The 23,005-nt window shown below is 36.5% G+C and overlaps 6 protein-coding genes, 1 non-coding gene and 1 pseudogene across 12 annotated transcripts; 1 reads left to right on the forward strand and 7 right to left on the reverse strand.

Annotated features, from left to right (window-relative positions):
- Nucleotides 1–70: 70 nt before the first annotated feature.
- On the reverse strand, nt 71–3,084 carry LOC105976632 (RNI-like superfamily protein). 2 transcript variants are annotated; one of them, XM_013001884.2, is made up of 12 exons: nt 2,853–3,084; nt 2,578–2,637; nt 2,085–2,168; nt 1,780–1,910; nt 1,589–1,664; nt 1,434–1,504; nt 1,203–1,289; nt 1,037–1,109; nt 879–946; nt 708–776; nt 514–619; nt 71–430 (listed from the first exon to the last, which is right to left on the reverse strand). In XM_013001884.2, the coding sequence occupies exons 1-12, from the start codon at nt 3,021–3,023 to the stop codon at nt 365–367; spliced, it is 1,062 nt and encodes a 353-aa protein (XP_012857338.2). In that variant the 5' UTR covers nt 3,024–3,084; the 3' UTR covers nt 71–364. The 2 variants fall into 2 exon arrangements, with proteins under 2 accessions (XP_012857338.2, XP_088681121.1); XM_088824995.1 differs by lacking the exon at nt 2,578–2,637 and having other exon boundaries at nt 2,853–3,077.
- A 538-nt stretch (nt 3,085–3,622) lies between these two features.
- On the reverse strand, nt 3,623–5,789 carry LOC105976543 (protein CYTOSOLIC ABA RECEPTOR KINASE 4-like). 2 transcript variants are annotated; one of them, XM_013001778.2, is made up of 7 exons: nt 5,613–5,789; nt 5,340–5,449; nt 4,974–5,233; nt 4,494–4,894; nt 4,257–4,389; nt 4,067–4,153; nt 3,623–3,977 (listed from the first exon to the last, which is right to left on the reverse strand). In XM_013001778.2, the coding sequence occupies exons 2-7, from the start codon at nt 5,437–5,439 to the stop codon at nt 3,846–3,848; spliced, it is 1,113 nt and encodes a 370-aa protein (XP_012857232.2). In that variant the 5' UTR covers nt 5,440–5,449; nt 5,613–5,789; the 3' UTR covers nt 3,623–3,845. The 2 variants fall into 2 exon arrangements, with proteins under 2 accessions (XP_012857232.2, XP_088681122.1); XM_088824996.1 differs by having other exon boundaries at nt 5,361–5,449; nt 5,613–5,753.
- A 1,692-nt stretch (nt 5,790–7,481) lies between these two features.
- TRNAS-GCU (transfer RNA serine (anticodon GCU)) lies at nt 7,482–7,563 on the reverse strand. The gene has a single exon. It is a non-coding gene; the product is annotated as a tRNA-Ser (tRNA).
- Nucleotides 7,564–7,948: 385 nt separating this feature from the next.
- Nucleotides 7,949–10,557, reverse strand: LOC105976722 (RING/U-box superfamily protein). Its single transcript, XM_013001984.2, has one exon. It carries the CDS (start codon nt 9,597–9,599, stop codon nt 8,289–8,291), a length of 1,311 nt encoding a protein of 436 aa, XP_012857438.1. The 5' UTR covers nt 9,600–10,557; the 3' UTR covers nt 7,949–8,288.
- A 383-nt stretch (nt 10,558–10,940) lies between these two features.
- LOC105976539 (peroxidase 15) lies at nt 10,941–12,551 on the reverse strand. The gene is made up of 4 exons (XM_013001775.2): nt 12,219–12,551; nt 11,899–12,096; nt 11,619–11,784; nt 10,941–11,543 (listed from the first exon to the last, which is right to left on the reverse strand). The coding sequence occupies exons 1-4, from the start codon at nt 12,441–12,443 to the stop codon at nt 11,119–11,121; spliced, it is 1,014 nt and encodes a 337-aa protein (XP_012857229.2). The 5' UTR covers nt 12,444–12,551; the 3' UTR covers nt 10,941–11,118.
- A 461-nt stretch (nt 12,552–13,012) lies between these two features.
- On the reverse strand, nt 13,013–13,880 carry LOC105976569 (putative germin-like protein 2-1; annotated as a pseudogene).
- A 1,363-nt stretch (nt 13,881–15,243) lies between these two features.
- Nucleotides 15,244–18,909, forward strand: LOC105976568 (Protein phosphatase 2C family protein). Of its 4 annotated transcripts, XM_088824998.1 has the most exons (6): nt 15,369–16,157; nt 16,246–16,327; nt 16,629–16,968; nt 17,550–17,914; nt 18,008–18,244; nt 18,327–18,909. In XM_088824998.1, exons 3-6 carry the CDS (start codon nt 16,665–16,667, stop codon nt 18,558–18,560), a joined length of 1,140 nt encoding a protein of 379 aa, XP_088681124.1. In that variant the 5' UTR covers nt 15,369–16,157; nt 16,246–16,327; nt 16,629–16,664; the 3' UTR covers nt 18,561–18,909. The 4 variants fall into 4 exon arrangements, with proteins under 4 accessions (XP_012857260.1, XP_012857261.1, XP_088681124.1 ...); XM_013001806.2 differs by lacking the exon at nt 16,246–16,327 and having other exon boundaries at nt 15,244–15,818; nt 16,616–16,968; XM_013001807.2 differs by lacking the exon at nt 16,246–16,327 and having other exon boundaries at nt 15,368–15,818.
- A 289-nt stretch (nt 18,910–19,198) lies between these two features.
- On the reverse strand, nt 19,199–22,411 carry LOC105976570 (actin). The gene is made up of 5 exons (XM_013001808.2): nt 21,940–22,411; nt 20,870–20,942; nt 20,380–20,773; nt 19,592–20,205; nt 19,199–19,494 (listed from the first exon to the last, which is right to left on the reverse strand). Exons 2-5 carry the CDS (start codon nt 20,927–20,929, stop codon nt 19,429–19,431), a joined length of 1,134 nt encoding a protein of 377 aa, XP_012857262.1. The 5' UTR covers nt 20,930–20,942; nt 21,940–22,411; the 3' UTR covers nt 19,199–19,428.
- Nucleotides 22,412–23,005: the final 594 nt, after the last annotated feature.

A 23,005-nucleotide genomic window follows, 5' to 3' on the forward strand; every position in this document is an offset into this window, starting at 1 on the left:
CAGAAGGCAATCACATTTTTTCGCTTTCAGAGAGAATGCAGTAATGACAGCTAAACCAAACACTTCCAGATTTAAAATAAAAATTAAATAAACTGTCGTACTGTAAGCAATAGACTGTCGTACGAATTGCGAAACTTACAATGAAAACATGACAAATGATTGTTTTTATAAGCAAGATAAAATTTCAGAGTACTGCATATATATTCGACATCTTACATAGGCTTGATTCTTTCCTTTCAGTCACAATCGACTAAAAAATAGTAGGAAATGTTGTATAAATGCCAATGACATAGATATACGGTTCGTTTCTGCTCGGGTCTTGCCGTACAACACAGACTATGAAAACTCCGTCCTATCCCAGAAATTAGCTATGGACTTTAAAGCACTTTAGTTTTGGGAACAACTGAAGAAGCTCATCGCGGCTTCTTCTCTGCAACCACAATTACATACATATATATTATTACACCAGTATTAAATGATCATATTCTCATATTATTACAGCTTAGTAAGTACCTTAATTCCGATGCAACCATTGACATCCAGAGCGGTAATGGTACTAGAACAGAAGCTTGAAAGTGCCTCCAAGCTCTTGTCTGTAACCCCAATTATTCCAAACAGGCTGCATTATCAACCGTAATATACATTTAGAAGAGGGTCGAATTTTGTCAATTTTCAAACATCTAACAAACGTATATCCAAATACTTACCTCAGAAATTCAAGAGACCTGCATCCTTCTGCAACAGTTAAGACTCCCTGATCGGTGATTCGAACACACCTGCTCGTAAATCAACACCACGCATTCGGGTTTTAACTGTTAACTAATTTGCTTTTGATCTGAAGAAGAATAAATAAGACAGCCACTGATATTTGAACATACCATGTCAAATTGAGAGAAGTTAAGTTTTTGCACTTGGCTATGCAAGAAAGTCCATCATCGGAAAGATTCTGTGTTGTTGAAAAGTAAATTCATCGAGCACATGAACAAATATATAACAATTTTTGAATGAATAATTGCGTAGGCTAAAATCATCATACCTGAGCACCACACAGATCTAAAAACTGAAGGTGAATCAAAAGTGATATCTTCTTGTAAGCAATATCTGTGAAACTGCACAAAAATGTAAGATACCGAAACTGTAACCCATTGCAAACTTTTGATCGACAAAGCTTTGCTTTATTTATTTATTTTATTTTATTTTACCTGGAAAGGGCATAAAGATTTAAGCTCTGAAGTGAGGAGCACTTGGTTAATATCATCTGCAAACCTTTATCTGTCAGCTTGATGCATCTACATACATCAATTCATTGTACACGATATATTATTTATTTGACTTTTGAAATGGAAACGCGAACCACTTCGTCTGAAATATTTATTTGAGTTGATATATATTATCCAATTACTCATCAGCCAAGACACGGTGATATGAAATACCTTGTTAGGTTCAAGTGCTGCAAACCTGGATAAGATTCCGCAATCAATTTCGAGCTTTCATCAGTCACATTCTGTAATTTGGCTAAGACGGTCATTTCAGACAAAAAAGTAACGTAGGAACTCAGAAAAAACAAGTATATTCCATTCCATTATACCTTGCAACCACTCAGGTTTAAATCAATCACGAGCTTGCAGTTCTTCACTAAGTTCCTAATTCCAATATCTGAAACCCTGAAATCACAATATTATCTTAAGTCCATAATTCTTGGACGTGAACTTTTATTTCAACATAATCCCTAAACGTAGAAAAACAGTGTATACATTTTTACAGCAAAGCATAAAGTACCTGACATTCCAGTAGATTGAGAAAACCTTTAATGTCGGGCAATTGTATGTTATAAGGTCAATTCCCACGTCGGATATCTTTTGGCAGCCATTCAAATTAAGAACCTCTATGCTTTTGAAAGAATGTCCACACTGCATAGACAAGTATAGTCATAAAAATTGATATATTTAGAAAAAAAAGGTGAATCTTATAGTTTCAATCCTTCTATTGCACCGGTACAACTGTTTTTGCATAGTTACATCACACCCGAAAACAAAGCCAAAGTAATTAAAGAGTCAACAAAATATGGAAGCTTGAAATAGCACCTTGCTTTTAACAATTTCAAGATGCTTGTCTTCAATATCACGGGCGAACTCGAGGTTTATATGCTTCACATTCTGGTATCTCGACTGAAAGATAATTGCCGATTTTGTTAGAAATCAACCCGACAAGTGAGGTACTTGCTTCAATTTACTTAACATTAAAATAAACGGTGATGCGCCGACAATGCAGTATATTTCAAGTAATTTATACTTCCAAGATAATTATTCTTAGAACTTGAGTGGTTCGGGTTATCAGAAAATCAAGTATTGTAACGTGCATTGGACTAATGAGCGAACATAACTGAATAAATCCAATACTAGGAGCGATTCCTTTCTCGTGCATACCTTTTCAGATAGAACGAGTGGATTATATTATTTTCAATTCTCTTCCTAGTGTTTTTTTCTCTCTCCAGAAACCACCCAACAATCAGGAAAAATAAAAGAAAAGAAAACATCCATGGAAATAGATAAAGGAAAGTGAGAAGAAAATATTGACCAGTGAGAGAGCTGCCACAAGGCGATCCCCAGCATTATTCATCTCATGAAAATCAAGAACCTGACCAAAATATCAAACCCATTATCCAATATATTACAATATCTACTCAAAATACAATCTTTAATTCCCAACATGAAGAAAAACACACAGGCAAATATCTTCAGCACCTATCTTTGAGCGGAAAACTCAACACCCATTCTAGAAATAGCAAGTATAGAGTACGATTAAAGACGAGAGAAGATTTCAAATTAACATAGAAATGAGGAAGAAATTACCAGCCACAGGGAAGGGTGGGAAATGAGATTCCGAAGAATCGAGGGACTGACAAGCAAAAGGGAAATTAGGTCTCTCTGAGGAAGTCTCGTACTAACAATCTTCATCACCGTTGGCACCGTTTCTCTATTCCAAACCTCCATTGTTTCTGCTTCTGTTTCCACTGCCGCCATTCCCCTTTTTTCTCTTCCAATTTTACTACTTTCTTAATGAATTTACTTTTTCTTTGATTCTAGCTTAATAAACTGAAACCGGGAACAGTCGCACAACTATAGTCAAATTTCCACTTCGCCCCCTAATCTTTAGACTTATTACTTTTTTACCTAAAACCTCAAAATATTAAATAATCCCAATTTAATATTAATATTGTTATGAGTTTATTGTACTATAGATGAATCAAATAAGTTAGCATTGCAACTTTGGAACATGTTTTTCCATTCCAATTTCTCAATTTTTTATTTCTAAATTTCTTGAACCGAATTGAATTTAGTTTTTGAGAATGCTAATTTCGAACCGATCCATCGGACTCGTACCCCGATTTCTAACTGATAAAGTCATGTGTCACAAAGTTGATAAGCAAGTATTTCCTGAAAAAAAAACTTGCATAATATTTTCATTACAGCTTAAAACACATCAAACATGTGCATCTGCAAATTGTTTTATGAAGCACATGACATTTATTACTTCACATTTCACTCCACAGCACAAGTTATTGTTACTTTCCTATCAAAAAAAAAAGTTATTGTTACTGATATATCATTTTGACATGTTGTTTTCCCTCTGCATAATATGTTTGAATAAATAAATACAGTAGCACCATGTATATAATTAAAAAAAGAAAGAAAGAAAAACACTAAAGTAACAAAATGGTTAATTTGACTGCTGTAACTGTAAGCATATATATATTACAAAACATCTCCGGGCCTGCTCGTCGGATATTACATCCATCCATCCATACATTAATACGTTAATCAATAGCCTACATTACACATAATTTATGCATTGGCATTATCAGCAGGGCCAGCCGGTTTCGAGTTGAGAAGCGGCTGCAAAGCCTTAACCACGATAGTCATGTTTGGCCTAAAATCTGCTTCGTATTGCACACACAGTGCTGCCACTGCAGCCATCTGTGAAATTATTTAAAAATATATATATAAATTAATTTCTTTTAAAGTTTCCTCAAGGAAAAAGAAAATGAGAATATAATATAGTATACCTTTGCAATGGCCTTTGGGGGATAATCATTATTTAGCTTAGTGTCCACACATTGCTTCACTTTATCTTCGCTCAGCCTTGGAGTCGCCTGGATGATGGATTAAATATCCGATTATATTAAGTCGATAAAAATGATAATCGGATATTTAGTTACGAAAACTGATGATATCGAAAAATAATAATAATAATACCCAAGTGACAAGACTTTGCTGGCCTTTGGGCATGGTGTGGTCAACAGGCTTTCTCCCAGTCAGTAGTTCTAAAAGAACCACTCCAAAACTGTATACGTCGCTTTTCTGCGTTATCTGCCCTGTCATCGCATACCTTAACCATGATATTCATATACATATACACCAATTAATTCTTTTGTCGAATATACGATATTATTAACAAGAACAAGTACGTAATTACGAAATCAGCTTACGTACTCAGGGGCATGATATCCGAAAGTTCCAAGGACTCGAGTCGAGTGAAGACGAGCAGCAGTGTCGGAAGACTGGTTAGTGAAGCTGAAATCAGCTATCTTGGCTACAAAGTCATCGAAAAGCAGAACATTGCTTGACCTCACGTCCCGGTGTACGATCGACGGCTGGCATTTCTCATGAAGAAATTCAAGACCTTTTGCAGCACCATATGCTATCTTCACTCTCTGGCTCCAGGTCAGCACGGGCCCCGGTTCTGCACCTTGCACACCTTTTCTACCATGCAACACATCATGTAAAGAACCCATTGTCGCATATTCGTACACCAATATTCTGTTGTTTGGTTCCAGGCAGTACCCCAACAATCCCACAAAATGCTCGTTCTTAAGCCTCGATACCGTCGATAGCTACATTATCGTAAAAAAAAGGGGGAAATTAGCAAAGTCGATGTAAATCATTTAATATTAATAAATCCGGCCGACCGACCTGGGCAGCAAAGTCGGTGTCGGGGTCAGTGGAGGAGGTATCGAGCTTCTTGATAGCAGATTCCTGACCATCTTTGAGCTTAGCGTAAAAGACACGGCCAAGAGAGCCTTCTCCGATAAGAGCTTTCGATCCGAAATTAGAGGTGGCTTTATTAAGCTCGTCCAACGACAGAGCTGGTATCTCTATCGGCAATACTTTCTGTGGGGCCCCCGCACCTCCTCTTGCTGCAGATGACCTTGGCTCTCCTCTTTCACCTCCACCTATAACAACACATTTCATTATTATTAATATCTATATATATAGGAGGACTAGTCTGCATCTAATTCATTAATTAACAAATATATATATTATATATTAATATGTAACCTCCTCCGTGGCCATACGCACTATTAGGCGGGGCGGTACTGTAATTGTTTGCCGGAGGACCACTGATTGTTTCATCTTCTGCACCTCCACAACACGACATTCTTTGCTTTCTGAATTAATTAAACCACGTACATACAATACAACCTTCTTTAATTTATATAAATCAATCTTTAAACCAACAATTTTTTTAATTACCAAAATCCCATACGAATGAATCAACAACCACGAAAGAAAAAAATAAGAAATGGACGAGTTAGAATCAAGAAAATGAACCTGTGAAGAGACAGAAAGATGGCAAGAAAATGGTCAAAGATTATTTTTGTGTCTAATTTTTTTATTTATTTTTTTTTTGGGAAAAAGTGAACAAGGCTTATTTTTCTTAATTTCGCGGGAAAGTCGCATGCAAGTTTCCTTAACCGCTAAAACTAACTGAAACATGCGTGCCTGCCTTCTTCTTGCACCTCTCCCAAATCATTTTACCATCCTACATAAATTTTATTCTCATGGACGGTCCTAATTCACCAATCTCCTGTCAGATTATTTGTTTTTAAAATAATTATTTAAAATAATGTTGCAAATTGCAAGTATTAGAATGATTACATTTAATGGAAGCTAAAAATATATTTACCGTAACTTAATATAAGTATCATTTTCTCCATTTTTTCCACACTACCCCTTTATGCGTGTGTCCTACTTGTCATTTATAAATGTCAATTATTATTTTATATTTCAAAGAATATATTAATTAAGGGAAAATGTATTTCGTAAATAGCACCAATGTACTATAATTTACTTTCCTTTTTATTTGTGTTGGATAAACATCACAATTCAATTTATACATAAATATGATTATCGGATTTCAAAAAAATATAATTATATTACCTTCCTTTGTTCTGTTTTACATTTGCATATAGATGGTAATAAGCTAATAATCTTATATTGAGAAATTGTAGTAACCTTAAAAAATAAAATCAAAATGGGATTATCCCTACCTATATTATAAACAGATTATACATTTCATCAGCTCTTCCACACTATATAAACACCTCCAACGTACATCCAATGGATCAGAGGCCGCATAGAGATCGAAAAGAAAAAAAAAAGATCATAAAATTAATCAAGTTTTTCAGATATGGCCAAGTGTTTTTGGCTTCTTTTTCTTGTTCTCTCAGGTATTTTTACGAATATTTAATTATCTTGAGTTCGAAACATTAGAGTTGTAAAACAATATATGATGATTAATAAAAATGAATTTGCGAGTGTACTTGCAGTGGCACTAGTAGTTGGTGTTGTTGAAGTGGATGCTCAAAGGAGATGCATAGCGATATTGGACAAGAGCGGGTGCCAACTTTCGAATTGCAGAGAGCAATGCCTCAAATCTTACAACGGAAACGGGCAATGCACATCCGGTCCATCATTTGGATCATACATTTGTTCTTGCTTTTATAATTGTTGATCCATTAATTAGCTTCTTAATCAATTTTCTTACTTCAAATAAACCCAAGTGTACGCTATGCAGTTGAAAGTATAGCAACATGAATTGTATAAGGCATAGAGATCAAAGTAAACAAAATTCACAAAGAATTTAGAAATAATAGCTACTTTCCTTTGTTTTAATTTGTGTGTTAAAATTGCATAATGCTATTATTCGTTATAGATTTTGTGAACCATAAATGTAAAATCGAAATGGGATTTTCGATCCTAAAAACAGATAGATTTCATCAATCAAGACTATATAAATACCACATGCATCCAATAGAGGCATATAGAGTAAACAGAATTTATAACGAATATTTTCTCGGGTTCTTGTTCTTATTCTCTCATGTTTATATTTTCATTTCTTTATCACTTAAAAAACGAACACGTACAATTATAAACAAAAACGAACCTACATCAGTGTGTCACACTACTTCATTCCACTTGCAAACTTTTATTTGTTTCGATTTTATGTTTTAGTTGCAATAGCTGTTGCTGAAGGAGAAGCACAGACGAAGAGCTGCAGTGCTGCGTCAAATCTTATAACAACGGATATGGATTAAGCACATTCGGATCATTCGTTTGTTCTTGCTTGTATTTTAAAAAGTAAATAAACATGGAATTTGATTCAAACAGTAAATGAAAAATATAAAAAATTAGAAGAAGCGTCGCCTGAGAGATTCGAACTCTCGCGGGGAAACCCCATGTACTTAGCAGGCACACGCCTTAACCACTCGGCCAAAGCGACGCTGTTGTTACATTTCCTACATAATTTTTTTCTAACCTTTGTCATAAATAAAGAATTGATTTTTAGTGTAAATAAATTCTTTTGTTACAAGATGGCTAACGAGTTTTGGATTTTTTTGGCGGAAAAGCTGGCATTTCGATTTCCAATACGAAAGAACGCGTGAATATAGAAGTTTTCGTGCACCATAGAATATAGATGATAATAGATAAATAAACTTTACCGTGCACATAACAAAAACGTTGGAGGCCAACCGTATTATAATAAATACAATTAAATTTCACCACCACGCCAACATATTAATAATTTAATAGAAGCTAATATGAGTTTTAAATTCCAACAAATAAAGGCAATAATAAAATAAAAAAATTGAAAAAAGAAGAAGAAGAAGAGCCCAATTCTCTTGTAATAATGAAATCTCTGGATAAATTGTTACAATCAGAAAGTAGTAGAACAACTAACAAATCAACCTTGGTTGTTACATTACAAATTTGATATGCCACATCACATCACATCACAACACTACAACATTCAATTACAATGCAGGTAAATTAAAAATATGCCCAACTCTAGTGAACAAAACTTGCAACACATACATCACATAATAGATAGATATACTACTATTAATGACTTTAAGACTGTAGGGAAAGAAAAAAAAAGTTCAATGGGAGTACCTAAACCATGGCTTCACCTGTAATAAAATCTATCTTATTCTTCTTTCGGTATCCTCAGTTCAATCTTCTCCTCCGAGGCGCACGCGAATCTCCACTGTCAACATCCGAAACTCTAGAAGGGTCATTCCTCCTTCTAGAAGAAGAAGTCGATAGCGAAACAGTCGAATCAATCTCAATAGCGTTATCCACCGTTTGGCTCTCCGAATGTATCACTGCAGCTATGCTGGACAAAGAATCCCTGTCATCGAATGGCGGTGGCAGTTCTTGATTTCTCTCCACAGGATTTATGTGGAAATACGATTCTACTGCAGCTAAACTCTCAGCTGAGTTTATCGCAGAAGCCAAGTTAGACAAAGAAGCCGCCCGGTGCGAGTTCGATCTCCTAAGCAACATAGACGAAAGCCTCCGGTTGTTATTATTGTTATTATTGTTATCCCTCGTCTCGTAGTTCGTGGGGCCGACGTCTGTCAAGTCAATGACATCATCTGGGGGTGGTGGCCCCCGCTCTCTGCGAATAGCTCGAGAAGTCAAGATTCTGTTCAGCAAGGTGTTGCTTCTCTCGGGTGATTCGCGTGGATTGTCCGAGTTTCGATTTTGTATTTGCGATAACTCGCGGCTTAAATCGAACGTACTACCGAGTCGCCTGATCATTTCCTCCATTGGAATAGTGAAAGCAGTCCTCTGAATAGCTTGCCTCCAGCTCTCTACTCTTCGTGCAGCTGGCCTAATAGGGATTTTCAGACTCGAATCAATTTCGGGCTCTTTTGTGTGATTATTACCTCGACCGTAAATTGGGGTCACGTTTTTTACAGTGACCTCTCCTTTACAAACAGGGCATTCTTTAGCATCCGAATGATGATGTAACCATCGGTACAGACAAGGCCAGCAAAACAAGTGACCACAACAAGTAACAACTGGATCTTTAGCCAAATCTAAGCATATATTACAATCGAAAAAACTCCCTTCTTCCCCGTTGTTTTTCTCCCCATCCTTCTTCTTACCGAGAGCATCTTCTTCAACATAGCCAGTGCAATTCTCGCAGGCTTTGTTGGCCACGTCAGCAGGCCTTTCGTCAGATGCAACACTGCCCTCGCCGATGTGCGGCAAATCTCCACCGATTAATTCCCTTGCAAGGTTTCGTGTTTCGGTGGGGATCGGGAGTTGCCTCCACAACGAACGCCACCGGTGATTTCTGTTCCTTACGACTTCTCGAACACGTTGAACTGGATCGTCTAACCAATCCTCCAAGTTCATAGTGACATTAGGGTAGGACCCTGATGGAGGTTCACCACTATCATCACTGGAATTATCGACAGGTCCTAAATTGAGATCGAGGTTCATTGTACTAGTGTTCTCTTCTGCCATTGAGATTCACGGGCCACGATAATTTTTCCCTTACAACGAGGAAAAAAAAAAGACACTTATCTTCAGAGACAACTTTCTGATTTGTGTCCAAACTAATGAAGCTTGGAAGTGTTTCCTAAATTCAAGAAAAGGATTTGAACCCTAGTTGCAGTTGCAAGAAAACAGCATTTCTACTGTTGCATCGAAACAACAACCTAATTTCTTGAGTCTAGATTCCAAGACCCAGCTAGTTCAACTGATTAACTCAAGCGAAAATCAAGGCTAAGAGAATTAAACCAACTTCAATTGCAAATCAAAACCCAAAATTGCTCCCGGTCAACTCGTGAGATGGGGTGCAGAAAAGAAAAAACCCTAGCTTTATTCCAGCGAGTCAACCAAATCAAAAAGCCCACATCTTCGTAATTGAAAAAGGGGCAAAAGAAAACAAAGAGGGTGGGTCACTTCGATTATGAACAAATCAAAAATCTTTCGCCAATCCAAACACGAAAGACGAAGTAATAAAGATTTCTAGCCACAAACAATAACAAATAAACCAAGGGTTTCTTCCGCCTCTACTGAGACAAAAAAAAAAAAAAAAAAAAAAGCCAACAAGATTCGATCTTTTTGCTGCAAAAAACAGAATATAAGTAAGAACGATACAGATACAGGGAGTTGACCTGAAAGAGAAAAAAAGAAGGATTGTATATTCGTCGAGTTGACAGGAGAGAAAAATTGAGGGTTTAGGTCATGGATAGAAGAAGCGGTGATGTGAGATTCTTGAAATGGATTTGTCGTTATTCATTTTCACCACCTTTCTTCAGTGAAGCCCGGGTTGAACAGGGATCCGGATTGTATTTTTTAGGGGTGGTTTTGGGAGGGATGAGATAATTAATTGTGTGAATTGGGTTCGACTCAAAACGAAGCTGTAGAGAGAGAGGGAGATATTCTCTGCAAGTAGTAATTTTGGTGCAGCTGGATACCAGTGGGGGGGTGGGCCACGTCAGTGCCATGTCAGCATACACGTAGACATGGGCCGACTCAGTGGATCGGAACATGTAGTTTGGGCCAACTTTTCCCTGATATAATAATAACCCATTAAAAGAAAGGCTCAAATTTTGAGTTAAAATTGGACATGATCAACAGATCCAAGTTGTTTATTCGGTTGCATCACATTTGTTTATTTTCTTATTTAATTGATAAAATTTGATTAAAAAAATGATAAAATTTTATTTTTATTCATTTCCGTCAAAACGAATAAAATTTACTTTCGATGTACTTTTGTCGTGTGCTTGCTACATCGAAAGTAAATTTGTAGAACATGGACAATATTGGCAAATTTCTGTAAGGACTGAATAGTAAATGTTTGTTGAACGGTAATATTTATTCATCATTCTTAATTTCTTAACATAATAATCAAGATTTGCATTTCCATAATACAGTACGAATATCTTGCTTGAAAGTAGACAAATATAGCATAAACATTTTCAAACTTAAATACAAGAATCAATTATTAAGAAAGCGGGCTTTATTTATAATATAATTAGCTCCCATTGACCCTTCTGCAATTGGATCTGATCTCTCCATTAACACCAATCAACGGACTAATATTACCCATATTAATCATCGACGCCACGAAGCTCTGGAAAAACGCACTCTGATTCCCGCTAAACATGTTAACGATCGGCAACGTCGTCTGTGCACCGGCGGAAGCCGAAAACAGCTCCTGATCGGACTGTAGGAGCCCTTGATTGCTCTGCAAGTTTGAGAAATAATTGGCGTCGAATGTATCGGGAGTCGTCGGATCGAGATCCGCCACCGAGAATCCGCCGCCGTTCTGCGGGCAAATCTGGCGGAGGCTGGCCAAGTAGGTGGCGTTCAGCAACGGATCGGGGCCGCCGCTGCCGCTGAAATTGTACAGCCTGTTTCTGAACAGTCTACACTGCGCACGCCCAAAAGTGTGCGCACCTGCAGCAAGCAGCATGTATGTGTTTTAATTTTTGAGAGTAATTAAAACAGAAACACATTTAATTTAATTCATACCTGATAGTGCAACTAAATCGGTAATGTTTAAACCGACAGCAGAAAACTTGGCAGTGAGATTGGTCAAGTTCTCGAAAGGTGCAGGAATGGAGGTATTGGCCCCCGCCTGATTTGCACTTGTTCCATCTCTTCTTCCTAACAATACATTCCATGATGGACCTCCTGCCTTCATTATTAATCACCAAATTTTTTTTTTTTTTTAAATTGATTTTTATTTTTACATATCTAATTTTAAAAGAAAATGATTTAAATGAATAGGTGCATATGTGGGCAGTAGTACCAAGGAAACAGAAGATTGAGAAGCAAGGGCTAAAATATCTGCACACGACACAACGCCTGGGCAAGAATTCTCAACGGCGGACTTAATATTGTCCACAACATCGAACCCTCGAGTCGAATTTGTGTTTGGAGCTGCGTCTTTCTCGCTCTGTATTGTTCCGTTGACGTTGTTGTCTAACAAAATTGATCCATCACATCCCTGGTGATTATACATATATATACAACAATAAATTCTTAAATAAATGAAAAAAAAAAATTGAATGATTAATGGAGGAGGAAAGTTGTTGAACAAGTGGATATATGGAGTGAAGATCGATCGACCTGAACAAAGCAATCGTGGAAATGGAGACGAAGGAGGCTGGCTCCAATACGAGGATCCGACTGTAAAGCTTGCTGGATTACAGTGGTGACAATATTGGAAACATTAGGGCATGAATTCGAGTAAAATGATGAGTTTAATTGAGCTTCAGAGAGTGGAGCAAGTTGAAGAACTAATATGGCGGCTGTAGTAATTAATGCCAGGGTTAATGAAGGAAAAGAATGCATTTTTCTAGATCTCTAGCTACTCTTTTTTCTTTATGAGAAAATAATAATTGAGTTGTATGTGTATATATAGTGAAGATTGATTTGGGATTTGTTGCATGCATGAATATTATTATTATGCAGGCTGCAGGGCATATATATATATATCATCATTGATCAAGACAATTAATAATTGATTTGATGATAGTGTTTAGTCAATGTAAGAAATTCAAAATGGTACAACTGCCTGGGGTAAAGGTAAAATAATTATAGGTGGATACATGCATTTGTAAATGTTTGTGCAGGAAATTATAAAGTTCATGGGACAAATTTGTTGACTTTGTCGTTTTGATTGGAGAAAAAGAAAAAGTGGGATTGGGAATTAATAATGTAGTGGTTAATACTTATCTCTCATCAGAAAATGATATTTTAGCTTTATTATTAGATCTTTTGCTTAACTAATGAGGAGACAAGTCTTGAGTAATTATTATACTATCATATATGAATCATCAGGTCTTTGATAAATAATGAAAATTCAATAACATGACCATTTCAAATAAAAGAAAACAATAACAGAACTATTTCATAAATCAACATAATAAAAATTAAAACTGGCATTTTCAGACACACAACAAATAAAAGGTAAGCAGACATACACAACACTCAAATCACACGTACAGCTGGCAAATTAACATAATAATTAATAACTTTTTTTTGTTTCCTAGAATATGGTCTGAAGCTGATCGACGACACTCTTATCAACCTGAAACGCCTTAGCAAGAACGTCACCACTAAAATCGGGCTTCGACCCGAAAACAGCATTAGCAATGGTGATCACTCCTGGATTCTGGCTGCTCAATGCAGCTATGGCAACCGCATTTACGGTCCCCACGTTTCTCTGAAAGTGCACGAGTCCCACGGGGAAGACAAACACATCACCCTTCACGAGTGTTTTCGTGATGAGGGCATTATATATCGGGATTTGACGTCACAAACCCTACCTGTAGAGATCCCTCTATCACTGTCAAGATCTCGGTTGCCCTGGGGTGCGTGTGCGGAGGATTAATCCCCCACGGTAGGTAGTCTATACGCACCATGGATATGCCGAGTGTGTTGAGGCCTGGTAGCTGTGATACTGTGACAGGTGTCACTTTTGAGCCGTTAGGGTTTGATGTGTTCCCGGGCATGTGAAGGCCGCTGAACGAGAAGTCGTTTGCTCCAACCGATGATGGATTCTTACATGCATGTCCATTCACTCGTGCTGCAATGTTATCAATAATTAATTACACACATTTATTTTAATAATATCACAAGTTGTTAATTATAATCATATATATATAAATAAATACCGGAGGTAGTGGAATCTGCAACGCAGAAATCTTGAAGGGGACTCGGCTCGAACGCATCAAGTGAAAGGCAGGCGAATGAGAGTGCTAATATTACTATAATGTATTTTTCCATGAGAACTCAATTCGCACAAATATTATTTAGTGCAAATTTAATCAAGAGCTTTGTAATAACTTATAATATTTGAGAAATGCAAGAAACTATGTATGTATGTTTTTAATTTGAATGTGATTTACATTTCTGCTTAGCAACTTCATATTTATAGATCAGGCTTCTTAATTCAGTACAAAGTATTATATATTATATGATTACAGATATAATATAATTAAGGCCGTCCCTTGCACCGGGAATTGTTTAGGAATTGGGACAATTTTAATTGATATTTGTTTGTTGCTAGCAGATAAATAAATGGTCAAAGCTGATCATAGTTAAGCGTCTAATTAAATCACAAAATTAACGGATAATAATAATAATAATAATAATAATAATAAATTTGAGTTTTAAACTTTTATACATGGATGGTTTAAGAAGCAGAGTTGTGGAGATGCCATTTGGAGTTCCAACAACATATAAGTTTGTTGATATTAGTTAACTAGGGTTTTGTTTTGTGAGTGAGTTTAGTGTGTGTTAAGTTAATTATTTGGTGTGAGTGTGTGGGCTTGTAAAACATTCACAAACGGACATGATTATTTTATTTACCGGACCAAGTCTAGTTAGTGCTATGCAAATGTAAATATGGGTCAGTCTTATTAATTTCTTGGGCTATAATGGATCACCATTTCTATACATTATCTACCACACTAACCCTAATGTCTAATACATTGATACTCCTATTTGTGGTATTTAATTTACTTCATTAATTGCTCTCTTTAATTTTATTTATCTAGAAGAAAGAAAATATGGTCACGAGTTGTATGTGGGATATTGGATTTTGACAAGAACATATGCTCTACCATTCATCATTTATTCCCATTGCCTAATTAGTCATACAAAGTAAGTTGAAAAAGCTCATCCTTTATTCCCTTTTTCACACTCTCTTTTTAAACTCCAACATGTTTGTGGATTTATTCATTGCTTCACAAAAAGGGATCACTCAAAACACATCTACATACTAGTTTCTTCTATTACTAATTTTACCAATTACAAACAAAATAATAGATTTTTCGTTTTTCGGTTTTTTTATCGGATTTTAAAAGTTGTTTTCGAAGTTCATTTGACCATCAATTGACCTGAGATGGGACAAGCTTTAGTCGAATCCGTGATCACCAATCTATTTAGTTAATGTCAAATGTCAAGAGACGAAATTATAAGTAATCTTGATTATACAAAAAGGCGGTTGATAAGATTAGGTAAGATCATTTTGTATAAATTGTTAATCTTCACTAAAAAATCATTAATCTTTCTTCATTTTAAATTTTTAATTGATGGATGAATGAGCATATCCTTTTATGATAACTCCCACTAGTATCAGTTACTCCACTTATCATTCATCATAACTTACAAAAATAGCCTAGTTTTTAGTGTTTTTTTTTTAGTTTATCAAAGTCAAACTCAAGAAAACAAAAAAGAAAATAAAATAAAAATAAATAAATAAAAATTACCCAATTGCCACACCTTTCGTCAACTTTCCCCTTCTTCCCTTCCAACAACCCTCTGCAAGTCCACACACTCTCTCTCTCTCTCTCTCTCTCTCTCTATACGTATACGTACACACATATCTATACACACATTAATCCCTTCATATATATTCTAAATTCGAGATCTATTCATTCCTCTTTCATAGTTTCTTCTTCTTGCCAAGTTTTTCTATTTTCCATAAAGTTTCATAACTGTATGTATGTATGTATGTCTAAGGTTCCCCACCCTTTTTCACTGCTTTACTTCAACAAATTTCAGATTGTTTGAATCCCTCGGAATAATTATCTTATTGTTTACTGAAAACATAGAGCCCTTGCGTTTGTGTTACTGGGGCATTGAGAAATCTTTTCGCGGATCTTAATATCTCGATCTCGGAGATAACTGTTTGATTTAGGGGTTCAGATTTAAAATTGGGTGAGTTCCTTCAGTTCAATTTTGACTCTTATTTATTTTATTCAAGTCTCCATGGTGCAATCAGCAACAGAAGAAATTAGGTTTAATTTCTCTACAAGTTTCGCTACCAAAACTTTGATTGGGCGTTTCAGATTTAAACTTATTTTGAATGATGGGTTTTCTCCATTTCTGGGTTTTACATGGTCCTGAGTTGTTTCGTAGGAATTTAGGATTCAATCTTACATCATTGACCGAATTTCAGTTGATTCTCATTCAAAAGTTTAGGTTGAAAACATCCTTTTTCTTCTTTACTTACCTAATCCTCTCTCTCTCTCTCTGCGGTCCTGAAACTGAATTCGTGTATGTATTTCCTTTTCCTATTTTTGAATAGTGGATTAAGAGTATTTTTCACAGATTTTCCTGATTGCTTCTTTTGCCTTTGCTGCAGTAACCATCTTAGTTTCTGATTACTTTATGCTAATTAAGGATTATCTTAGACATATTTCGAGTCCTTGGCTATTGGGCTATTGGTAATCAAGCTCTAGCTCCTAATGGAATAACTACGATTTATATTACTGTTTCTTATAATCCCTGTAGGATCTGTTTATATTATGTCTTACTTTTAGTTAATTGACAGTTTACCATATGTTGTTTTCTACTGCACATCAAAATTCCCGATTCACGGTTTGGTGTGGTTTGGATGTCTGCATCAGAATCTTCATTGAAAACCATTGCAACTTTTACTTAATTGACAGTTTACTATCTGTTGTTTTTGACTGAACATCAAAATTCCTGATTCTTGATTTGATTTGGTTTAGTTGTGTGCATCAGAATCTTCATTGCGGTGAATACGGAAGGAAATGAAGGATGTGTTCTTGGTTGGGAAGATCAGTGTCCACATGTTTGCGCCCTTTCAGTCGATATGCCCGTATGAACAGGGATGATGACGAGGGTTTGGGAAGTGATGACGATGCACTTCTCTGGTCAAGAGACCTCGAGAAGCATTCCAATGGCGAGTTTTCATTTGCTGTAGTCCAGGCAAATGAAGTCCTTGAAGATCATAGCCAGGTCGAGACTGGCCGACATGCCACTTTTATCGGGGTTTATGATGGCCATGGTGGGCCTGAGGCAGCAAGATACATCTCTGACCACATGTTTAATCATTTACTTAGTGAGCCTTTGTTTCCCTTTGCCTTATTTTTTTCTTCTATTATAGCTCTCTTCTACATTTATGTTACATTTGGAGATTTCCTTTGATAGGATATGTTGCTTTCTTGAACCTAATGCATACTGGTCAATTGTCATGGCTTGGTTTGTCGAGAGATGGATTATTGCTTATTAGCCTGTTGATATAAATTTTAGAAAATATGTATCGGTAAGTTGTGATACTAGTAACGACTAAATTTATTGGTAATTTAACAAAATTAAGGTAGTAGTGAAGGACAGCCCTACATAACGGAGGCTATAGAGAAATAAAATACAATGAAGGGAATAAATGGTAAAAGGGCCTTTTTGAGGGGCACACTTTATTCTTTAGCTTAATTGCCTTTTTTTGCTTCTCCTTTGATTTGTTTTTTTCTTCTTTCATTGTCTGTGATTGTCTGTTTCAATATGTGGATGGATCAAGCCTTATATAGCCCACTTCTGGACTTTTGAGCTACATGATGGCATCCGTTGCAAATATTTGTTCGTAGTTGATATTAGTGAATTTGTGTGTTGCATGATATGACCCCCCCATTTCTCTTTATATAGGACTCGCACAAGAAAATGGAATGATGTCCGAGGATATTCTCAGAAATGCAACTTCTGAGACGGAAAATGGTTTTCTAACTCTTGTTAGGAGAGCTTACACAATAAGACCAACAATTGCAGCAGTTGGATCTTGTTGTCTAGTCGGAGTTATTTGGAAGGGGACATTGTATATTGCTAATCTAGGAGATTCTAGAGCTGTAATGGGGTATATGGACAGATCGAATAAAATCGTAGCTGAGCAGTTGACCAGAGACCACAATGCATGTATGGACGAGGTTAGAAAAGAATTAAAGACTTTACATCCAGAAGATTCGCAAATTCTTGTGATGAAGCAAGGTGTTTGGCGTGTCAAGGGCATTATACAGGTGAATAACTATTATTATTGCAGCAGTTGTATGTTTTAGTATGTGCTATGCATACATGTGTTTTTAAGTATATGTATACATGTGCTTTTACAGGTATCTAGGTCTATAGGTGATGCTTATCTGAAGAGGCCAGAGTTTGCTCTCGATCCATCTTTTCCTCGTTTTCATCTTACGGAACCTCTTCGTCGCCCAGTCTTGAGAGCTGATCCTGCCATCTTCACTCGAAATTTGCAGACGAACGATAAATTCGTCATTTTTGCATCTGATGGTCTTTGGGAACACTTGACCAATCAGGAGGCTGTTCAGCTGGTTCACAATCACCCAAGAGTGGTGAGTTCTTTTGGTTGTTTTTTTTTTTTTTAATATATTTTAATATTCGCCCTAATTGATGGGGTTTTTTTTTGGTGATTAGGGGATAGCTAGAAGACTAGTAATATCAGCTTTGTCGAAAGCAGCAAAGACAAGACAAATATCTTTCAATGAAATAAAGAAACTGGATAAGGGGGTGAGGAGACATATTCATGATGATATTACAGTTGTTGTCATATTCATAGACCGTGAGATGATGGACAAGAAAAACTCGGCACCTGAACTGTCTGTACGAGGATTCGTGGATACTGTGGGCCCATCAACTTTCAATTTCTAGTAACACGTAAAATTCAGGAGTGCTCGTTGAAATCGTCAGCATAACATAGCCAAGGTGCACTGCAGCAGTAATTTTTGAGTTTGTTCGACCACTTGTATAACCTTGTTTGTTATATTATTTTTTTTGGTTTATTTTCGAATTGCATTTTGATGACTTTCTTTGTGGATGGCGCATTCATTGTGTACACAGCCTATTAGTCTTTTTCGTCTCTTTGATTTGATTTTCTCGTGACCACGTAGTTAAGTTTCTAATTTTGTTGGGTGGAATAAACATCTAATGTCACTACATGTGTAATGGATTGTGTTACAAGAGCAATGGAACGGGATCGAAATACTGTGTTACTTGTGTATGGCATGTGTACTCTTTTCTTTCTTTTTGGGTGATGGCACTCAGAACTGTTTTAATAGGATTGGATATGAATTATAATTGTGTTTTGTTTTCGTTCCATGTGCTCGCTTGTATGAATTATAATGAGTTTGGTTTCGGTTTCGGTTTCGTGTAAAAAACGAACGTTCATTGGTAAGAAAAGATTGATTGGTGCTCTTTATGAAATCAATAATCCAATAAATAAAAATTTAATGCTACTAGTGAATCCAAGAAGCATAATAGTGTTGTGCAACATACAAGTCACGTGCATGTTTCATCCAAAACTCAAATCATAATACCTTTTAAAAATACACAACTCTTCTACAAATTAACATAAACGGCAAAAATGAATACCGTTTCCATGTCAAATATTCATCAAATCTTAAATATTAAAACACCCATACGAAAGTAGACGAAAAAATAAAATAAAAAAGGCAAATGACGAGAAGCAGACGGTACATCAATCATATGATTTTTGCATCAATCTCTTCGAGTGTGTTGCTTAGAAGCATTTTCTGTGAACAATCGACGGACCAGACTCATCATACTCTGCCTTGGCTATCCACATCTGCAATTCAAATACAAGATAGATCGATAAGCATTTTTCTTGAAGCTTATTTAATCATATAATAAATATTTGCAATGTTGGAAAATATTAAACATACCTGCTGGAATGTGCTGAGAGAAGCCAAAATGGAACCTCCGATCCAGACACTGTACTTCCTCTCGGGAGGAGCCACCACCTTGATCTTCATGCTGCTAGGAGCAAGAGCCGTAATTTCCTTGCTCATCCTGTCAGCAATACCTGGGAACATGGTGGACCCACCACTGAGAACAATGTTTCCGTAAAGATCCTTCCTAATATCAACGTCACACTTCATGATGGAATTGTAAGTAGTTTCGTGAATTCCAGCAGCTTCCATTCCGACCATGGATGGCTGGAAGAGAACCTCCGGGCAACGGAATCTCTCTGCCCCAATGGTGATCACCTGCCCGTCGGGCAGCTCATAGTTCTTCTCCACAGCTGAGCTGGTCTTTGCTGTCTCCACCTCTTGCTCGTAATCGAGAGCGATATAAGCCAACTTCTCTTTTATGTCTCTCACGATTTCTCGCTCTGCAGTTGTGGTGAATGAGTAACCTCTCTCGGTCAATATCTTCATGAGGTGGTCTGTGAGGTCACGCCCTGCCAGATCCAGACGCAGGATTGCATGGGGGAGCGCGTAACCTTCGTAGATGGGTACTGTGTGGCTGACACCATCTCCAGAGTCGAGAACAATACCTACCAATCAAGAGAAAATACAATTAATTTGATTTATAGTGGTGATAATTTCATTAATCAAGATAACTGTAACTAATATTCACTGCATATTATACTCATAGTCACTCCATAACAAAAGAGCAGAATCTCAGTTATGTCAAGCATCGGTTAACAGAAAAAATAGTATATTCTTACCAGTAGTCCGACCACTGGCATAAAGGGAGAGAACAGCCTGAATTGCAACATACATGGCAGGGGCATTGAAGGTCTCAAACATGATTTGAGTCATTTTTTCACGATTAGCCTTGGGATTAAGAGGAGCTTCTGTCAAGAGAATGGGGTGCTCTTCTGGAGCTACACGAAGCTCGTTGTAGAATGTGTGATGCCAGATTTTCTCCATGTCATCCCAGTTGTTGACAATTCCATGCTCAATTGGATATTTGAGTGTCAAAATACCTCTCTTGGACTGAGCCTCATCACCAACATAGGCGTCTTTTTGGCCCATGCCAACCATCACACCAGTGTGACGAGGGCGTCCCACTATGCTGGGGAACACAGCTCTTGGAGCATCATCTCCAGCAAATCCAGCCTGGCAATTTTGAGATCAAAATTCAATAATAAACTGTAAGAATCGCTACTGGTAAATCATAATGAGTTTTACAATGTTTTGGATGATAAGGATTACCTTGACCATTCCAGTTCCATTGTCACAAACAAGGGGCTGGATATCCTCAGCTTCTGCCATCTCTTAATTTGCTCTGGAGAATAAAAATTAAAAACACATATTCAATTTTGGACACAATCTCGTAAAATACATAAGTTTTGCATCTAAAGTCATGCTAACACTTGACCAAATAAAATTTTATGGCAATAGCACATGATGTGTACAGTTCTCATAAAATCTCAGGAAACTAACAATGGCCAATCATCAGATTACTATAAAGAAGTATTATATAGTTTATCAGATATCGCATAAATTAGTACCAGTCGATGCATTACATTTTCCTCAAAAGCAATTTTAAGATCGAGAAATGTTTCACACGCCAAGGAATCTTATCATAGTGTACTGAAACTAAATATTGCTTTCTGATAGAGAACATGATAGGATATGATATAAGCATTTCTAAACACTGTGAAGATATTTCAACTTCTTCACAGATTATGAAACAAGTGGCTTTAAAGCACAAACGAAGCAAAACGATAAATACTTTGAATCTTTCCTCTACAAGTTTACATGCATATTGGGTAAAATCGATAACTTATAATTTCATTTGGCTGTGGTTTTAGTTGAATACCTCAATGACAATAATCTTCATACCTTTCAGTATTAACTAACATAACAATCACAAGCACATGTAATTAAGCAAATAACGAGTGAATCACTTTATCCATATTTCACCTCTTCAAACCCCAGATAAATTCCATACAACAACAGAACACCTTCGTTAATAATACTAAGCAAAACTTCGTATCACCCGAAATTTGATGTTAGGTCATAATTCAGAACACTCATTTCCAGATCCATGAAATCAGATTTATGAAAAGCATAAAGCATACAGATCTCAAAACATAAACCAAACAGAAAACAACTCATTTCACAGATCAAAAAACTCGGAGGTGGTAAAAGACGATACACATTACGAGATCCAATTTTTCGTTAAAAATGGAGAGAACAACTGAACTTGTTACCTAAAATGGGCATAATTACCGAATTAGTGAGATGAAACGGAATAATTAAAGGCTTAAACACCGTACCTTTGTGGCCTTGTCGAAAATGGGTCTCTCTCTCTCTCTCTCTCTCTCTCGCTCTGCTTCTGCTTTCTGCTCTTGCTGTGTGAATTCTCTCTCTCTCTCTCTCTCTCTCTATCTCTGTGTGCGAGTGTGTGTGAGTGGTGTGTGATAAATAAGACCTATGTTTTTTTCTTTGCCTAGGTGTTGCCCTCGTGTTTAAAGCACATAAATTGAATCTCAGCCTCAGATGAAATTCATCTTAAATGAACCTCAAATTCATATTTTTGAAAGATCACAGCCGTCCATTTCTTATGATGTGAATCCGTGGTGTGTGGGACCCATGACAGCATCACATTCCTGGCAGGCTGGCCTAATGCATTTTTTTAGTACGGATTTACCCCTCGCGTGCCAACCATTTCCGAACCATCTCGATGGATCTTCGGAGGTCAATTTCGGACTTTCACATTTTAAAGTTTCAGTTAAAAATTGATTTCTCAAAAAGACGAAATCAAGAGTTGCTATTTACACATCTTTCTTCCATCTGCTTTTGTCCTCCACATGATTTTGATAATTAGTTGGAAATTATTAAATAAAACTTTTATAAATCCCAAATTTACCACCATGCATGCATTGTCCAACCAGTACACATTTAAGGGCACTTTTGTCTTACCACAAGTTTCCCCATAAATTAAAAAATAAAATCCTACCTTTTTCTTTATTTATTTAATTTTTTTTTGGCCCCCCTTATTTTTCCAATAAAATCCTTTTTTTTTTGGCCCCCCTTCGTGTGGGATTAATGGGTAGGTGGATTAGCAATGATAAACACCTAAATGGGTTGATATACAATGTGGGCCCACCGCCTACTCAGCATTTCATTCCATCAGTATGGAGATCATGTGACCCTTATTATTTTTTTCAAGTATTGGTTAGTGTCAATGATGTCTAATAAAGAAATTGGTACTACTTTAATAAAGTGCTTTTAAATACAACTTTGAAAATAGATTAAGGTACAATTATGTTGTGATTTGACATCATTTATAATGTAGATCAGAAAATCACATCGAGTTGAAATTAAATCAAGAGAACTGAT

The sequence above is a fragment of the Erythranthe guttata genome, chromosome 11, assembly GCF_056151865.1.
Source record: "Erythranthe guttata isolate IM_541 chromosome 11, IM_541, whole genome shotgun sequence".
Taxonomy (NCBI): domain Eukaryota; kingdom Viridiplantae; phylum Streptophyta; class Magnoliopsida; order Lamiales; family Phrymaceae; genus Erythranthe; species Erythranthe guttata.

Bases quoted from the DNA above. Each gene is read 5' to 3' on its own strand.
- LOC105976632 (XM_013001884.2), bottom strand. From the start codon at position 3,023: ATGGCGGCAGTGGAAACAGAAGCAGAAACAATGGAGGTTTGGAATAGA. The intron at 1,290-1,433 runs GTATTTCATATC...TGATGTATGTAG, and splicing joins CAGCACTTGAACCTAACAAG to ATGCATCAAGCTGACAGATA. The intron at 431-513 runs GTACTTACTAAG...TTGTGGTTGCAG, and splicing joins ATGGTTGCATCGGAATTAAG to AGAAGAAGCCGCGATGAGCT.
- LOC105976543 (XM_013001778.2), bottom strand. From the start codon at position 5,439: ATGTCGTGTTGTGGAGGTGCAGAAGATGAAACAATCAGTGGTCCTCCG. The intron at 4,390-4,493 runs GTACGTAAGCTG...ATCATGGTTAAG, and splicing joins TTCGGATATCATGCCCCTGA to GTATGCGATGACAGGGCAGA. The intron at 4,154-4,256 runs GTATTATTATTA...TCCATCATCCAG, and splicing joins AGCAAAGTCTTGTCACTTGG to GCGACTCCAAGGCTGAGCGA.
- LOC105976722 (XM_013001984.2), bottom strand. From the start codon at position 9,599: ATGGCAGAAGAGAACACTAGTACAATGAACCTCGATCTCAATTTAGGA.
- LOC105976539 (XM_013001775.2), bottom strand. From the start codon at position 12,443: ATGCATTCTTTTCCTTCATTAACCCTGGCATTAATTACTACAGCCGCC. The intron at 12,097-12,218 runs GTCGATCGATCT...TATAATCACCAG, and splicing joins TCCACGATTGCTTTGTTCAG to GGATGTGATGGATCAATTTT. The intron at 11,785-11,898 runs GTACTACTGCCC...TTAATAATGAAG, and splicing joins CTCAATCTTCTGTTTCCTTG to GCAGGAGGTCCATCATGGAA.
- LOC105976568 (XM_013001806.2), top strand. From the start codon at position 16,665: ATGTGTTCTTGGTTGGGAAGATCAGTGTCCACATGTTTGCGCCCTTTC. The intron at 17,915-18,007 runs GTGAATAACTAT...GTGCTTTTACAG, and splicing joins GTGTCAAGGGCATTATACAG to GTATCTAGGTCTATAGGTGA. The intron at 18,245-18,326 runs GTGAGTTCTTTT...TTTGGTGATTAG, and splicing joins TTCACAATCACCCAAGAGTG to GGGATAGCTAGAAGACTAGT.
- LOC105976570 (XM_013001808.2), bottom strand. From the start codon at position 20,929: ATGGCAGAAGCTGAGGATATCCAGCCCCTTGTTTGTGACAATGGAACT. The intron at 20,774-20,869 runs GTAATCCTTATC...CAAAATTGCCAG, and splicing joins ATGGAACTGGAATGGTCAAG to GCTGGATTTGCTGGAGATGA. The intron at 19,495-19,591 runs GTATGTTTAATA...TTTGAATTGCAG, and splicing joins CTCTCAGCACATTCCAGCAG to ATGTGGATAGCCAAGGCAGA.